The 18,779-nt window shown below is 40.5% G+C and overlaps 1 protein-coding gene across 1 annotated transcript in view; it reads right to left on the minus strand.

Moving 5' to 3' along the window:
- The window catches only part of Dhx8 (DEAH-box helicase 8), a 36,361-nt gene extending 22,305 nt beyond the window's left edge, over positions 1–14,056 (minus strand). Inside the window, exons 1-11 of the mRNA XM_048787388.1 lie at positions 13,812–14,056; positions 11,097–11,182; positions 9,224–9,296; positions 8,800–8,885; positions 7,322–7,431; positions 6,573–6,932; positions 5,571–5,715; positions 5,277–5,480; positions 4,467–4,554; positions 2,319–2,416; positions 1,075–1,222 (exon numbers count right to left, since the gene is read on the minus strand). Of these exons, the coding sequence (XP_048643345.1) occupies positions 1,075–1,222; positions 2,319–2,416; positions 4,467–4,554; positions 5,277–5,480; positions 5,571–5,715; positions 6,573–6,932; positions 7,322–7,431; positions 8,800–8,885; positions 9,224–9,296; positions 11,097–11,182; positions 13,812–13,959 (1,546 nt within the window). The 5' untranslated portion in view covers positions 13,960–14,056. The remainder of the gene's footprint in view (positions 1–1,074; positions 1,223–2,318; positions 2,417–4,466; positions 4,555–5,276; positions 5,481–5,570; positions 5,716–6,572; positions 6,933–7,321; positions 7,432–8,799; positions 8,886–9,223; positions 9,297–11,096; positions 11,183–13,811) is intronic.
- Positions 14,057–18,779: the final 4,723 nt, after the last annotated feature.

An 18,779-nucleotide genomic window follows, 5' to 3' on the forward strand; every position in this document is an offset into this window, starting at 1 on the left:
CCAGTGACATGACACCCCCACTAGCCAATTATGCTACCCATACTTCTTCAGAGAGCACTGACCAGAATATAATTAATTAGTTAGTTATTTGGTTAATGTCCATCTCTCCTGCTAAAGTTGAATGCCTCTAAGAGCAAGGATCATGTCTATGTAATTCACAGTTGTATCCTCAATTGCCTAATGCAAATTAATAAGTATCTGTTATGACATGTCCAGTAATTAGCTAATATTTACTGCACAAAGAAGTATATGGTACTGGGGATTAAACTCAGGGGCACTCTACCATTAAGCTGCACCCCTAGTTCTTTTTTATTTTTCATTTGAGATAGGGCCTCGATAAGTTACTCAAGCTGGCCTAAACTTGTTATCCTCCTGCCTCAGCCTTCCAAGAAGCTAGGATCATAGGCATGCCACTGCAAAAAGGAAATCTGAAAGTTGGTTTTTGTTAGAACATGGTATAATCCCAGCAACTTGGGAGGCTTAGGAAGGAGGCTCTCAAATTTGAGGCCAGCCTCAGCAACTTGGCAAGGCCCTAAGCAACTTAGTCATGCCCTGTCTCAAAAGAAAAAAGAAAAAGAAAAAGGGCTGGGGATATGGCTCATTGGTTAAACACCCCTGGGTTCAATCCTAATACCAAAATAAATAAGTAAAAAGTTGCAATATTTTTAGAACAAAACTTTTAAAATATTTAGGATAAACATCCAGCCAATCTAATTATCTGACCAGAGTTACTAAAACATTTTAAATATTTGTTTCAAAAAAAAACACCACATACCTATAGTCAGCAACTTGGGAGGCTGAGACAGGAGAATTGCAAGTTTAAGGCCGGCCTCAGCAACTCAGCAAGCCCCCGTCTTAATATAAAAAGGGATGGGGATGTAGATGAGTGGTGAAGTGCCCCTCGGTTCAATCCCCAATACCAAAAAAAAAAAAAAAAAAGCCAAGAAAACAAACATTCTCTAATGGAAGGGGAAAAATGAGACTAAATTTTCAATGTGTCCTGGCAGTGCCTTCTATGTGTATATATAAAGGCTCAGATTTTTAAAAAAGGTATAGCCCCTCCAAGGGTCCTACCATCAGGCAGAGGATCAACCCAGTGTTTATTGAGTCCCATGGGAATAGAATCCATCTCAGCTTCACGCTGGGCCTGCTTGAGTTCCCGCCTTTCCTTGGCCAAGGCACTCTGCATCATGGCTGCTTGGGAGAGGGAGCCATCTGGGTTCTAAAGCAACACAAGAAAAAGCAACATGCATTAAATGCCTGGGAAATAAAATGCAGATGTTAAGACACTGTAATCTAAAACATGAGACCACAGCTAGAATAAAATTCTAGACTACATAAAACAGATGGATAAACTGCAGCACAGGAGGATAAAATTTTAAAAAATCACTCAAAGAATCGGGATTTTTAGCTTGATGATGAGAACCCCAAAAGAGTTAAGAACAGGGCAACCTCTAAATGTATGAAGGATATAAAAAAGAGACAGAAAAGAATTCCTGTATGACCATAAGAACAATCAGAACCATCCAAAGATGAAATATGCTTCCTTAAGGGATGGTCAATTCCCTGTCACTAATGTCAAGCAATTATGAGATAATCACATGGGAGGAACAATACAGAAGAGTTACATAAGTGGATTATAAGCATTACATGGGTGTTTTTTCCCCACACCTAAAAGTTTTTAACAGTTCTATGGATTCTGGTTTGCATTCTTCTCATGGCTCTGCCCTCCAACACCTAGGCTACAACTTATTAAGGGGACAAGACAAAACTGACCAAATGACCCCTTGAAAACTGCATTTGAGCCAGACGCGGTAGTGCATGCCTGTAATCCCAGCAGCTGGCGAGGCTGAGGCAGGAGAATCATGAGTTCAAAGCCAGCCTCAGCAAAAGCGAGGTGCTAAGCAACTTAGTGAGACCCTGTCTCTAAATATAATACAAAATAGGGCTGGGGATGAGGTTCTGTGGTCGAGTGCCCCTGAGTTCAGTCCCTGGTACCAAAAACAGAAAAGAAAATTGCTTTTGAATCTGCAAGATAATGACTTGAGCCCTAAGGAATCTAGGCAAAGGCAATGAGAGTAGATCCATATTCTCATTTATCTCTGCTTCTTCCCAAAATGAGCTCAAACAAAAACTAAAAGAGCATAAGCAACAGAGCCCAGCCAATCTCCATTTAAAACAAAAATATTCTAGACTTTGCCTAACAGTAGGTAATATCTTAAGTGGCCTGAGTTCTACTTACACAGCTCTGATAATATGACCTATTCCTTTAAGAAGTCTATGGGACATTTCCAGGTTGAAGTCCCAGCACTTCTTACCTTAACGATTTTAATGGGGCTCATATCCATGCTTTGCTTGGTGTGCCCTCTCAGGAATGGAGGCTCTTCCTCAACCAGTTCGATCTCAAGGTCCTCATCTAAAAGTACCCAGAAAAGAATTAGTCATAAACAAATAAGAGAAATGAACAATTATTTTCTCCCAAACAATTAATTTCTATTAGCACCATAATCAAAAATAGCTTCCAAGGTCAAAAAGAGAGCAATGCAAGTGAAACTAGCCCAGGTGTCTATTCCTCCCCCTTGACAACTCCCCAGCCATTTCTGGGGCATTTGTGCTCCAGCCCAAGAACTGATCAAAGTTGCTTTCAAAAGAAGCTAGGCCACATTAGGTATGGTGGCCATACCTGTAATTCTAGCGACTTGGGCAGAGGGATCATAAGTTTGAGGCTGGCCTCAGGAATTTAGCAAGACCCTGTCTCAAAAGAAAAAATAAAAAGGGATAGGGATGTAGCTCAGCAGTAAAGTACTCTGGGTTCAATCCCAATTACCACAAAAACACAACAAAACAAAAAAAATGAAATAAGCAAAATCAACAAAAAAATAAGCCTGTGCAAATATATGTTTTGCTATTTTAACTGGTATTAAGAGGGATTGGGGGTGTAGCTCAGTGGTAAAGTGCCTCTGGGCTCAATCCCCAGTTAAAAAAAGAATGTAAAATGGGTAAATTTATATAACGCTTTACAGCAATGAAAATATGAAATACAACTATAAATAGGAACAAGAATAAATAGTAAAAATACGAGAGTCAAAAAAAGAAAAAGGAAACCAAGGGGTGTAGCTCCAGTGGTAGAGTGCATGCCTAGCATACACAAGTACACAAGGCCTTGGTTTTAATCCTCAGCATTGCAAAAAACAAAACAAAATCCATAAATGAATTAAGTTAAAAAACAGACTAACTATATAACATTTAGGGATAGATATTTAGATGAAAAAATAGTAAGGAAAATTAAGTGAATGTCTAATGCAGAATTTAGGATGGCAGTTACCCGTAGGAGGAAAGAGTAAGATTTAATCAGAGGAGGGCATATAAGGACTTCAAAGGTGCAGGTAGTTTTCTACTTCTTAAACTGGGCAGTGAGTACACAAGAGTTCAATTATTATTGTTATACTATTTACATATGCTCCATTACAGGATTTATTTCACAATAAAAAAAAAAAAATAGTACTAATAGGTTGAATTAATAGTTGTTACCAGGGCAACTCAGAATAATCTAAGTAGATCCAGGGATTTCAGAATAATTACTAAGATTATGAGATCAAATTTATTCCCCAAAATATAACTTTATAACTTTATTTTTAAATATTTTTACTTTTTATTTTTTATTTAAAAAAAAACTTTTTTTTGATACTGGGGATTGAACTCAGGGGCACTCAACCACTGAGCCACAACCCCAAGCATATTTTGCATACTTATTTATTTAGTTAGTTGGTTAGTTGTAGATGGACACACGGTATCTTTATTTATTTTTATAAATAAAAATGGTAGGGCTGAGGATCGAATCCAGTGCCTCACACATGCAAAGCAAGCACTTTACCACTGAGCTATAGCCCCAGCCCCCTATTTTGTATTTTATTTAGAGACAGGATATCACTAAGTTGTTTAGTGCCTCGTCATTGCTGACACTGGCTTTGAACTCTCGATCCTCCTGTCTCAGTCTCCCCAGCCATGGGATTGAAGGTGTACACCACCATGCCCAGCAATACCTTTATTTTATGTATTTATTTTTATGCGGTGCTGAGGATTGAACCCAATGCCTCACATGTGCTAGGCAAGTGCTCTACAACCCCAGTCCCTCTAAAATGAGAACTTATTACAAGCAACCGGCATAATATATAAACACTTTAATATATAAACACTTTTTTTCTTTTTTGCAGTGCTGGGGATTGAATCCAGAACCTCATGCATGCAAGACAAGTGCTCCACTACTAAGCTACATTCCCCAGCCCAATAACATGAACACCTGACAGGCAAATGACCTTCTTGCTTATATCAAGAGATGAGTGGTGAGACCCAAGGAACAAATGATTTACAACCACTAGGTTAAACTATAGACAGCCCAGTCTAATGACTCAATTTGCCATTATCCTCCCAATCCAATATCCTGGTCAATCCAAGTGGCTAGTTACCTTCTTCATCATCCACCTTAGGGAGAATGCCAGTCTCTTCATCAAAGTCTGGAAACTCTTCTTTGGAAAGAACATTGGCAGCAATCATCTAGCCAAAGGACAGAGGCAGCATTTGTAATATGTCAGAATCAAAACTCTTTTCCAGCAGTTAATTACAGAGGTTTCATGCAGGAAACCACGGGGTTTTTTTCCTCCTCTGACCCACAATGTCAGAGCCTATAATATCACATATCCCATCCCTGGGGAGCACTATGACAAGATGCTGAAAAGCATCAGCTCCAATGTATTATCCCTAGGAAGAATTACCTGTCCCTTCCCTTATTTCCATAGTACTCTTTATATTTCTTATTCTTATATATTCTTATTCTTACGTGACATGTAACCCTTCACAAGTGTTTGTTTAGCTCTGTCTCCTCCACTGGACTTTGAGCTCAAGGGTAGGAATCATGAAATTTTTGTCTTTGTAGCCCCAGCACTAAACAGAGCCTGACACATCATAGTTCTAATGTTTACTGAAGAATGATGAAAACAATACAAATACTTAAATAGCAATTACCATATGCCAGGCACGAACCTAAGAGTTTCAACTCTATTCATCTGTTTAATTCCCACAACACCATCATTAGACCTGTTTACAAATGAGGGCACTGAGTCACAAAAAGGAACAAGAACTTGACTCAGGATCACAAACTAGTAAGTGATACTCCAGGGTCCCCACTCCTAACCAGGCCATCATACTCCAGGGTCCCCACTCCTAACCACCACTCTACATAATAGATGACTGTAGCCATGAAAGTTAATAGCCCCAACCTGTTTGATTTCCCACTTCTCTGGATCAGAGATGCGGGTGAGGCGCTTGCGCTCCAGTGAGTCATCCTCTACTTCAGGGGCACTGACAAGGGAAAGGTGAGTGGGTCTATCTGGATTCCGCATTGAGGTCTCTTCATTGGTCTCTCCAACCAAATTTCGACGTCGATTTGGGTTTAGATCTTCTCCAGTCTCTTGATCTACATCCTAGGGCAGAGAAACAAGGGTGTTATCTCACTTGCTGTCTCACACTCCCTTAGTCATCAAATGTAGAAATAGGCTGGACATCTCACCTACCTTCATGCTCAGGCTGGTCTTGGTCCCTGTGAAGGACAGCACTTTGACCTTGACCCTCTGGCCTTTGCTCACCACATCAGCCACATTGGCCACACGGCCTTCCCGCCGGAGCTCAGAGATGTGCACCAGGCCTTCCCATCGCTTCCTAAGAGAGAATCAGACACATCTGGAGCATGCCAAAAAACACCTTTTCCCCAAGCAATTCCAACCCTTATTGGAGATAAACAAAAAAAATGGTCTTAAGCTCATGAGATACGTACCAAGAAGGTGGTATTACCACCTTTCTAAAGAAGATATTGAATAATGGGGAAGAGGGACAAATTCTCATTTGTCCTAACAAGCAAAGGGCAGATCTACTGAAGGCAGAGGAAGAAATAAATGTCTCTGAAGCATTTCATTTAAAAAGTCAAAGTTAACTGGGCACAGAGGCTCATACTTGTAATCCCAGAAGCTCAGGAGGCTGAGACAGGAGAATCACAAGGTCGAGGCCAACCACAGCAACTTAGCAAGGCCCTAAGCAATTATTTATTTTTTTAGTTTTAGTTTTAGTTATAGGTGGATGCAATATCTTTATTTTATTTTTATGTGGTGCTGAGGATCGAACCCAGTACCTCATGGATGGTAGGCAAGCATTCTACCTCTGAGCCACAACTCTAGCCAGAGGCCCTAAGCAATTTAGTGAGACCCTGTTTCAAAATAAAAAAGTAAAAAGGGCTGGGGATATAGCTCAGTGGTAAAATACCCCTGGATTAAATCCCTAGTACAAGAAAAAAGAAAAAAAGTCAAGGGCTGGGGATACAGCTCAGTGGTAGAGTACTTGTCTAACATACACGAGGTTCTGGTTTCAATCCCCAGCACCACAAAACAAACAGAAAAGTTAATTTCTAAGAACCAGGTATAGCTGATTTGATTAAAATGTCATTGATCATAACTTTTTAGAATGTGAAAACTGCCAGTAATAAAAGACATTCTGCCCTCATTCTGAAAGAACACCAACATTACCTTAGTCCCTCCAACTGCACAAAGCATCCAAATTGCATGATGCTGGTAACTTTGCCATTGTATATGTCCCCGATGGCAGGTTCTTCGGGGGGAGGGCGGTCCACATGTTTATCCCGCCATCTGTCCAGATTTCTCTCCCCATACTTGTCACGGTCCTTCCTGTCTTTGGGGGGACTCTGACTTCTACTCCTGGACCGATATCTAGACTTTCCTTTATTCCTCTCCCGGGTCCTAGAATGTGATCGAGAACGGGATCGATGTCTCCGCTTGTGGTCTCTGTCTCGCTCTCTCTCTCGTTCTCTGTCACGATCACGGTCACGGTCTCGGCTTCGACTCCGCTTCTTCTTTTTTGTCCTGTCCCTAATAAATCAACAAGTACCTGTTTGAAAAAGAAATCAGCCCAATTTCATCTTTACATCCCTAAGCACCCAGTACAGTGCCATGCACATGGTAAACACCTACTAGGTGCTGAAATGAATTAAGCATTTCAATGATTATGACATCACTGTAGGCCAATAATGGATCATGGCACAAACCTTTAGTCTTTCAACCCCAATTTCTATCTTCTGAACATCTTAGCATTTAATGCATAAATACACTTGGCAGTGAGCAATGAAAAGAGATCCAAGACTAGGATACATAACCAGTTCAGATTCTGTAAATTTGCCTTAAATTTTGCTTGACTGGTCCACAAGATACAATTATCACAGTATTCAAAACTTCCAAAGAAAAGGACACTAAAGACAAACCGGTGCTCAGTATCTCTTTGCTTCTCCTGGCCTGCTGCACTGGGCATTAAAGCTTCCAGTTCTTTTAAGACATCCACAGCAACCTTCACGTCATCCTCATCCAGCATGGTCTGCAGGGACAGAGGCAGCAAAGTTAGGAGGAGAGGGAAAACAAACTACTCAAGAATCAGTATGTATTTCAGCTATATCTACTGATCTGACCACCCCCCACATCACTAACACCTTATGTGAAGGAAGCAGAGGGGACACAGATTTCTAATGTGATTGGAGACAACCAGAAGGAATGGGCAAAGGTTCTTAAGCATCATGTCTACATGTACTAAATCCCATTTGACCTTAATACAATCCTAACGAAGGCAATTATATATTAATCACCTCTCTCAAGAATGCATGCAAGTAATAATTACAACTAGAATTCAGATTAAAATTTATAAAAAGCAACTATCCCAAAGCACTCCCCAACTTCCTCCCAATTTATTATTTTCCTTAGCTCTGTCTCAAAAGAAAAAAGGGCGAGGAGGGGAGGTTGGGGATATGGTAGAGAACTCCTGGGTTCAATCCCCAGCACACACACAGAATAGTAGTAACAATTTATATAGCATTTACGTTGTATTAGGTAATACAGAAATGATTTAAAGTATATGGAAGGCCAGGCTTAGTGGCACACACCTGTAATCCCAGACTCAGGAGGCTGAGGTAGGTTTGAGAACAGCCTCGAAACTTAGAGAGGCCCTGTCTCAAAATTAAAAGCATAAAGAGGGCCGGGGATGTAGCTCAGTGGTAAAAAGCACCCCTGGATTCAAATCCTGGTATCAAAACAAAACCAAAACCAAAACCAAAAAATAAACTATAAAGTATACAAAAGGATGTAATTTATGCAAATACTACACACTTATTTATCTATCTTTTTTGTGGGACAATTATGCTTATTGTTTATTATCTATCTCTTCCCCAACTAGATTACTTATATGTTAATTTCTAGCTCTTCACCCAACACTAGGGTATAATCTGCAAAAAGGCAGACATGCTTATCTGTTCTCTTCACTGTTTTTTACCTTGTACTTAGAACAGTGCTTGGCATACAGTAAGTACTCAATAGATAATTAGCTAAAATGATTTTTAAAAACCAAATTACCTTAAAAAAATTGCTCCTCTAGCAAGTAATGGAGCAAAAGTCTAATTTCACCCATCAGTCACCTATTTCAGAACCTTATCATTTCATGTGTACTTTATATCTCAATCACTGCTTCCCCAAATTCCCAAGCTCACTTCTTTTAAATATCATTCTCTGAACCCTTCAACACTATTCAATACATAGAACATGCTCAGGGAGTGATGGCATATTTTCATTTTGAAAAACATGGAACAACAAAGGTAAACAATTATTAAAATTACTAAAAAAATTATAAAATTACTAATGATACAAAGAAGAGGAATGGAAGACATTTATAGCAGACATTTTCAAAATGGGTCCATACCCGAACGGAAGGGTTGTCTGGCTGGCAAAGGACTGGGAAAAGTTCCTTCAGCTTTTCTTTTTCGGTTTTTGGCTTAACAACTGGATCTTAATTCATTGAAGAGCAAGAAAGAATTAAAGAGAAAAAAAAGATATATTTAATGTTATTAAATATTACAGATTACAAAGTAAATTCAATATTAGATTTGAATTAACCTGAAAAAGAACATGGAACTTTGCTACACATAACCATAGAGTTATTATATATATACAATTTAGTTTTCTAAACACATTAACTTCAAAACCTCAACAAACTCTGGACATATAGAGGAGAAGTACATCAGTACTCATTTGATTATTGGGAAAGATAAAAATAAAAACAATTTAGAAGGTGCTCACAATCTAAACCATTCTGGAGGCTAAGTTCAGTTGGAAGTTTTGCTCACCTTTGCTAGCAGAAGGCTTTGCTGGAGGTCGCATGGTTTGTATGAGACGCAGAAGGTTACTAATAAGAGAATCCTTTGAAAAAAATACAGGAGAAAAAATTGTCAAACCCTGAATCAGTGATTAAACATGCTTAGAAAAGTAAGGGATCAGGGGCTGAAGTTGTGGCTCAGTCGTAGAGCACTTGCCTAACACGTGTGAGGCACTGGGTTCGATCTTGAGCACCACATAAAAATAATAAATAAAATAAATAAAGGTATTGTGTCCATCTACAACTGAAAAGAAATATTTAAAAAAAAAAAAAAGAAAGAAAAGAAAAGTAAGGGGGCTGGGATTATGGCTCAGCAGTAGAGAGCTCGCCTAGCATGTGCGAGGCCCTGGGTTCAATCCTCAGCACCACATAAAAATACATAAATAAAATAAAAGTATTATGTCCAACTACAACTAAAAAAAAAAAAAAGAAAGAAAAGAGCTGGGATTGTAGCTCAGTGGTAAAGCGCTCACCTAGCACGCGCGGGACCCAGGTTCAATTCTCAGAACTACATAAAAATAAAGGTATTGCATTGTGTCCATATACACCTAAAAAAATAAATATAGGGGGCTGGGGCTATAGCTCAGTGGTAGAGCGCTTGCCTTGCACACATGAAGCTCTGGGTTCGATCCCCAGCACCACATAAAAATGAATAAGTAAATAAAAATGAAGATACTGTGTTCCATCTATAACTAAAAAAAAAAAAAAGTAAGTGTTCAGGTATGGCACAGACATGTAATCCCAGCTACTCAAGGGGTTGAGTAAGAAAGAGCACAAGTTCAAGACCAGCCTCCACAACTTAGTGAGATCCTGTCTCAAAATAAACAGGACTGTGGATATAGCTCAGTGGTGCAATCCTCAGGAAAGAATGAGAGGGAGGGAGGAAAGAAGGAAGACAAGGGAAGAAGAAGGGAAGGAAAGAACAGGAAGGGGAAGGGGAAGAAAGGGAAGGGAAGGAAAAAAAGAAAGGAAAAGAAAAGAAAAAGAATGTAAGAGCTGGGCGCAGTGGTGCACACTTATAATCCCAGCAGCTCAGGAGGCTGAGACAGAAGGATTGTGAGTTCAAAGCCAGCCTCAGCAAAAGCAAGGTGCTAAGCAACTCAGTGAGACCCGGTCTGGGGATGTGGCTCAGTGGTTGAGTGCCCCTAAGTTCAATCCCCAGTACCAAAAAAAAGAATGTGAGGGATAATTATGCACTTGAATTTAGCTAATGGAACAAATGAACACAAAATTCAACCTGGTACAGCATGAAGCCAGAAATAGCAGCTTTAGAGAATGCTAATTTTACGAATCCTTAGTGGAAAAGTTATTTAGTTCCCTTCAACCATTTTATTTCCTATTCTTTAGCATCACCTCTAAAACCTAGATTCTTTATGTTTTTGTTTTTTTTTTTTTTTAAAGAGAGAGGGGGGAGAGAGAGAGAGAGAATTTTAATATTTATTTTTTAGTTATCGGCGGACACAACATCTTTGTTTGTATGTGGTGCTGAGGATCGAACCCGGGCTGCAAGCATGCCAGGCAAGCGCGCTACCGCTTGAGCCACATCCCAAACCCATAAAACCTAGATTCTTGTTTCAGACTTTCTGATTCACAGAACAAGAACATAAACATCCAAAAATATTTAATGATGGAAATCATAATGCAATTTCCTAGAAAGGAGGCACAGGAAATCCAGCTTCATCACCACTGCTTCATGGCATGAAAACATTGCACATTAAATGGCTTATTTAATAGGCATATACAAACTGCCTCCTTCCTACATCCAAATCCTACCATTAAATCCTCCCAAAATTTAAACTCAATAATGACATCAAAACAAAAAAATAGTCTTCAAATATACATACTGTGAATTCTGCACCATTTTTGATCAACGAAGTCTTAAAAGTATCAAAGGTAGTATTTTTCTCAGCAAGACTGATCACAAATTCAGCTGCAAATGAGAAAAAGAATTAAGAATAGAAACTTAAGCAAGAAATTAGTTTTAAGTACAGTGAAAAAAAACTAATCAGGTTATCCAACAGTCATAAAAGCCAAAGACTATCATCTAGTGAAGGTAAAGAAAGAAAATTTAGATGGCTGAGATTATCCATATATGTTCTAGTCAATTTTTTATAAATGAAAACATTATTTAAAAACAGCTCAATCAAGTCCTTGAGCGCATTTAAACTAGGAAGACCTATTTGCCCAGACTGTCATACCCTCTACTCACAAAACTATCAGCTATGGCATAGTGCAGTGGCCCATGTCTATAATCCCATCAATTTAGGAGGCTGAGATGGGAGGTTCACAAGTTCAAGGACAGCCTCTACAACTTAGTGAGATCCTGTCTCAAGTTAAAAAATAAAAAGGGCTGGTGATATAGCTCAGTGGTAGAGTGCTCCTGAGTTCAATCCCCAGTACCACAAAAACAAAACAAAACTATCAGCTATGCACATTGCCACATAGACTCTAAAGATGAGAATGTACAAAAGCATGAGCCCATGCATATACACACAGACACACATAGAATGCTTTCTATGATTTCCAGAAGGTCCGACCCAATCTATATGTAAAAGTCAGGCAGATATTGGATGGTATAATTTCCAAGTTGATGAAAGACTTAATTGTTCCCAAAATTGTCTCCTCAAACATGCTTAGTTCTTAAAACTTCTAATAGTAGCCATGCATGGTGACACATGCCTATAATCCCAGTGACTCCGGAGGCTGAGGCAGGAGGACAACAAGTCCAAGGCCAGCCTCACTCTTCAACTTAGCAAGGGCCTCAGCAACTTAGTGAATCCTTGTCTAAAAAGAAAAAGTAAAAAGGGCTAGGGATGTAAAGCACCCTTAGGTTCAATCTCCAGTACCAAAAAAAAAAAAAAAAAAAAAAAAAAAAAAGGACTGGGGATGCAGCTTAGTGATACAGCACTTGCCTAGCATATGTGAGCCCCTGGATTCTATCCCCAGTACCCCCTCCACACACACACTAAGTTAATAACAACAATGCTAATGGTTAACACTTTTTGAACATTATTATCTGCAGAGCAATAAACTAAGGGTTTTATATGGGTTATCCCCAAGACCCTCACAACAATTCTCATTAGTAGGTACTGTTATTGCACTATTTTATAGTGTTTGAGACACCATCTTTCCCAATAATAATTGGTGGAGACAAGATTGGAACCCACGCAATCTGATTTCAGCAACATTCTTTAGAGAAAGGCGGAGGGACAATTAAGTCACTTGGTGCCCAGTATTCCATACTCAAAGGATCCCAAAGCAAGCAGCAATATATTCAGACTGCCAGCATTATGCTGACACTCAAAAAAGTGTCAGATTTTGTGTTTTTGGGTTAGGGATTCTTTATTTGTATAAGATAAGCACATCTTGACTGAAAGGCCAAGAAAAAAATGAACTAAAATGAACTGGCTTCAGGGCATCTTCCAAGGTGCTATATAGTAACCCTGTGAAGAAATATTATCATCCCACTTAACAGTTGAGAAAAACAGCTTCTGAGAAACTAAGTATCTTATCCAAGGTCAGGAATCTAACCTCCTTGACACCCAGCCGCCCGCTTTCTTGGTAATGCTGGGGATCAAACCCAGAGCCTCACACACCCTCTAGCACTGAAATATTGTATCTCCAGCCCTCTTATCACATGCCCCATCCCACCATTCCTCCATCTGGTAATTTCGCTACATTTTCATTTTGAAAACAAATGGCACTCTCTCACTCATCTTCCTACCATCAATCTCTAAAGTTAGTTACATCTATGGCCATATTCTCCTGTTACAATAGCTGAAACATCCTTGTACCATCAAAAGCAATTCCGTCACTTATACCCTTGATTTCTACCCATCCCTATTCACCTCCATCTGCCTATGACCTTAGCTGTAGGTCGGTGGCCTTTTCTAATTTTTTAGTTTGGATGTAGTCTGCCCCCAAACGCCTAAATGACGGCTGAGATATGGTAAAGCACAGAGCTCAAAGGATACTATCTAAAAGAGTGGCCAGAACAGCGGCTTAGGAGGCTGAAGCAGGAGTATACCCAGTTCAAAGCCAGCCTCAGCAATTTAGAAAGGCCCTGAGAAATTTGGCGAGACCCTGTCTCAAAATGAAAAATAAAAAAAAATAAAAAAAAAAAAGGGGCTCAGGAGTGGCTCAGTGGTTGAGACCCCTTGGATTCAACTGCCGGTAACCAAAAAAAAAAAAAGTGAGTGAAGACCAAACAGAATAATATAAATAAAGAATTGACCATACTATCTGACACAGTGAACTCTCGGTAAATGTCACCCATAATTATCATCATCATTGTGGAGGCGGCGGCTGCTGTTGTTTAGTAACTTGGGACGGGGGTATCAAGCAGAGATGGCAGCCCCAGGCTTCACTGACAGCTTTGGAAAATGGTTTCTAATAAAATGACGGGACCGGGGGAGAGGGGACCTCTCGAGCAGAAGCCACCGCCACAGATTCTCTGGGTCCAAATCTGTGACAGACTGACACGAACACACACAGTCGGCCCATCAGTCACCCGGCTTCTTCCTTCCTTAATCTCATCCCTGAGACCTCCTCAAGCTTACCTAGGTCCTTGTCGTTGATCCCCAAGTGGTTATCCAGCTCGGTGCAAACTTTCGACACCAAAGACAGATACTCAAGTTTGGCGAGTTCTTCCGCGGGGCCTGGCTCCGAGCCGGTAAAAACTCCCGCCGCGGCCACAGCCACAGCCATGGCTGCAGCTTCCTTTCTGCCTTCTTCCGGTCGGCCGGCGCTGGAAGCCACTCAGGTCAGGCTCCAGTTTTCACTTCCGGGTTGGAGCAGGTCTCTTTTGTTTACTGTAAATTGAAAACTTTAGGAACTTCGCACGTCGCAACAGGATGGATCATAGAGATCAGACAGGAAGTCCTTAAGGAAGGAACTCCAAGAGTGGGCCTACTCAGCGCGACGAAGCGCGCCCTCTATAGGCGAGATAAATCCCACCCTCAGGCCCGGAAAGTTACCACATACGTCAGCAGAGGGCGACGATGGACTACTCAAGGGGCGCCGGAAGACGGTGGCTAACCTCCCGCGCCTGCGCTTTAGAAACCTTGAACCCAAACAAAAGTCTGGAAAAGCCCAGCTCACTTGTCGGTAGATCGGAATAGTCCAGGGCCTCTTCTCTTCGTGTATTCTCACGCTCGATTTCAAGCAATTCAAACCAGCAGACGATGGATTCTGGTTCTGTTAATAACTCCTCAGTTTACAGATGAGGAGAGTGGCATTTCTCCAGCTGGGTGGCCTTGACCAAATTAACTGTCTGGAGCCTTAGTTTTCTCATCTGCAAACTGGGATAGTGTTCCTCTTACTGGGTTTAGGTGAAGACTAAATGAAATGACTATCTAAGGAGCCTGACGCACAATAGGCATGCAGGACAAATAGCAATGATTCTTGTATCCCAAGGCAGAGACAGTGGTCCCATTGAAGCCTGTCAAACACATGCCCCCTCCCCCAGTCTGAGACCCCACAAAGCCACCTCCCTCCTTTCTTGTGAAATTTAACCCTCAGTTTTCCTGTTGCCAATATCCTTAGTGCCCTCAGAACTTGTTCTCCCCCAATATAAGCTGTGCTGCGAACCTGTTGTCATACACTTAGTTCTCTCAACTTCAGTTTTCTTTTCACCTCTGGCAGCCCTAAAGTCAGGTGAGTATTTCTTGTGTGACAAGTAGGAAGATGGAGGCACTCCAAAGTGAATAGCCCTCCCATTAATCAAAAGGAAGAAAATCAGCCCCTTCTGCTTTTTTGCTTTGGCTACATGACACGAATGATCTATGCACTCTTTCTTCAGTGTCTCAGCATCTCCCCACAGATTAAAGAATTGCAGGCAGGTGGAGAAAACCAAAATAGTGCACTGCCTCAAAAAGATTCTTGTTTCCAGATTCCTAAGGAATCAATACTGACACTCGGAGCTTTTGAGTCTTCTCCATTTTCTCTTCCTCCTTTTCCCCGTGAATGGAATAGAAAATCCTGCACTTGGGGCTGAGGTTGTGGCTCAGTGGTAGAGTGCTCGCCTAGCATGCAGGAGCACTGGGTTTGATCCTTAGCACCATATAAATGTAAAATAAAGATATTGTGTCTACCTAAAACTAAAAAATAAATATTAAAAAAAAAAAAAAAGAAAATCCTGCACTTGATTCAAAGTGGTCAACTTGCCCGCTTGGAGTTGGGATTTCAGGGGCTTCTTCCACTTGATTTCCTTTCCAGTGCCTGTTTGCCTTTAAAAGTTGATATTTCTATTCTGTTTTACTCTGACATGTAATAGGAAAAGGGAACAGATTATGGTGTTTGTTCTAAAATCTATGTCAGAAAAGGGACCAAAGATGTAGAAATAGCAGTAAATATTTGTAAGAGCTTTTGGGGGGAGGGAGGGAAGGATTGAACGCAGGGCCCTTTGCATGGTGGGCAAATGCTCTAGTACTGAGTTCCATCCCCAGCCCTTTTTATTTTGTGATGTGGTCTTCAGTAAGTTGCTCAGACTGGCCTCAAACTTGTGATCCTCCTGCCTCAGCCTCTTGAGTAGCTAGAATTATACACTTGTGCTACTGTACCTGGTTCTGTAAGAATTTTTTTTTAATTTGGAATTATTGAACATATGTTTCAAGAGTAAATATTAACAATATTTATTAAATTTTATTTATATGATGCCATTAACTGCATATTTTCAGAAGTGACAGTTTTATTCAATATCACATATTTCCTGTACTACCATGGAATTTTTTTAATCAAGGGAAAGCAAGTAAATAAACAGATAAAAATAATAACTTGACAGCCTAAACAGAGGCATATGGAATCTTCCTATGCACTCTCCTTATAAGAGACATGGAACCATACGTAGTTAAATAGTGAATATAGTGGGGCTGGGGTTGTGGCTCAGTGGTACAGCGCTTGCTTGGCATGTGTGAGCCACTGGGTTTGACTCTCAGCACCACATATAAATACATAAATAAGTAAATAAATAAAGGTCCCCCGACAACTAAAAAAAAATATTTTTAAAAAGAGTGAATACAGGGTTGGGGGTATAGCTCAGTGATAGACTCTATGCTTAGCCTGGGAAAGGCCCTGGGTTCAATTCCCAGCATGAAAGAAAAGGTAAGGGGAACATTTTAACTGTCTTTGGATTCAATATATATTTTTAATATAATCAGACAATTGTTCACTACATTATTATTTAGGGGGGTAACCACATCCCTAGCCCTATTTTGTATTTTTATTTACAGACAGGGTCTCACTGAGTTGCTCAGTGCCTCGCTTTGCTGTGGCTGGCTTTGAACTCAAGATCCTCCTGCCTCAGCCTCCTCAGCTGCTGGGATATAGACCGTGCACCACCACACCTGGCTGTTTACTATATTATTATTGTAAAGCCTTCCTTGGACAGTCTCCATGTGACCCTTTAACACACCATTGATAGTTCTTAATAAATAATTTACCTCTGCAAAAAATACTAAAACAGGGCTGGGATTGTGGCTCAGCAGTAGAGCGCTCGCCTAGCATGGGCAGGACCCGGGTTCGATCCTCAGCACCGCTTAAAAATAAGGGCATTGTGTTGTGTCCATCTACACCTAAAAAATAAATATTAAAAAAATACTAAAACAAATAGACTATACTCAGTCACTACTCACTATTACCCATGATGGATAAGTATTACTTCCCATTACCATCCTTGAAGTAAAAAGGGATATTGCTTGTTTTGTTCTTATTGTTCTAGAAATTGAATGCAGAGCCTTGGGATTTTATGCTCTCCCACTGAGTTCACCTCCAGCCCCAAGACATGTATATTCAATCCTACCCCCCAATTATCATATGATTTCTGCTCTATAAAATAAACTAGTCCCAGTTACTGGCATATGGGTAAGAACTTGGGAGTTAGGAGGTGGTAGGAAGCAGAGAAAAATGTACCAGCCAGGCACAATGGTGCATGCCTATAATTCCAGCAGCTTGGGAGGGTGAAGCAAGAGGATCACAAGTTCAGAGCCAGCCTCAGCAACTTAGCATGGCCCTACACAGCTTAGCAAGACCCTGTCTCAAAATTAAAAATAAAAAGGACTGGGGAATGTGGTTCAGTGATAGAGCACTCCTGGGTTCAATCCCGGGTACCAAAAAAAAAAAAAGTACCAGACCTCTTAGCAACCTTAGATTGAGTGGGAGAGGGTAGAAATAATCTAAGTTATGTAGTTGAAAATGGTATCCTTAAGAAGTTGGTGAGAAAGGGCATCCTGTCACCAAAACAAAATAGTGTTATAGCCTTGGCCTTTTTTACTGGAGTAAAAGAGATCAGATCTCAAGGGGAAAATCTCTGCTCTAGAAGGCAAGATCAAAATGATTTGTTTCTAAGCATGTGACTGCCATCCAAAAGTTATTGTCATTAATGCAGAGAAACTTCAGAAAAGGTAGCCCAAACCCAAATGGAGAGCCTAGGAACAATCTTCAAGACACTTCTGAGAATAACCTGAGCCTTGCATCTGAGGCCCCTGCTTGTTGGAAACAAGACTTCAAAGAAACTGAACAGCCCCTCATTTTTTACTCTTTGACCCACCCCCTGCAAAATTCCTCTCCACTTTTGAACCATGTATCAAATTTATTGATGAAGCATGCCTGTAATCCCAGGTGACTTGGAGGAAACAGGATGATCAGGTTTGAGGCCAACCTTGGCAATTTAGCAGACCCTGTCTCAAAATAGAGCACCCCTGGATTCAATCTCCAGTACCAAAAAAAAAAAAAAAAATTCTCACATCTACTTTGTGCCTAGGCACTGTATTATGTCCTGGAAAGAATCATAAGAGATCTGAAAGATAGTGGGAAACATCAAAAAAGGATGAGAATGCTCTAAATGCCACACTCAGTCAAGGAAGCTCATGGCAGAACTGTGTTTATAATTCAAGTCCCTCTGCTAATGAAACACAAGGGAAGGTGACTAGAAGACAAAAAACAAAGTAAGTCTGTTTCCTGTCATCTGAGGACAGCCAGGCCAGGGGGAGACAGGGGCAGACAGGGCCAGGGCCATCTTACTGGGCAATTTATCCTGTTGCAATCCATTATTTGTCTGTCTTATCTTGAAGTGGCCAAGCACAGCCTCAATTTTGCGCAGAACATTCCTGACCTAAAATTTACTCTCAGGGCATCAACCTGCTATCAGTAATAAGGATGCTTTGGGCTCAAAATCCAGCAAGTCTTCATAGTATTACATAAAAAACATCCCTCCTCATCAGGCTTTGTTTTTGTTTTTGTTTTTGTTACAGTCTGGTTTCCTCTTTCTCTCTCACCTAAAGCTGTCTTTAAAATGCCTGGCAAAGCCGGACACACACTACCTATAATTCTGGTGGTTTGGTAGGCTGAGGCAGGAGGATGGCAAGTTCAAAGCCAATCTCAGCAACTTAGTGAGGATCTAAGCAACTTAGTGAGATCCTGTCTCAAGAGTTAAAAAGATAAACAAAATTGGGCTGGGGATGTGGCTCACTGATTGAGTGCCCAAGTTCAATTCCCAGTACCAAAAAAAAAAAAAAATTGAAGAGAGAGAG

The sequence above is a fragment of the Marmota marmota genome, unplaced genomic scaffold, assembly GCF_001458135.2.
Source record: "Marmota marmota marmota unplaced genomic scaffold, marMar, whole genome shotgun sequence".
In the NCBI taxonomy this organism is placed as follows: Eukaryota; Metazoa; Chordata; class Mammalia; order Rodentia; family Sciuridae; genus Marmota; species Marmota marmota.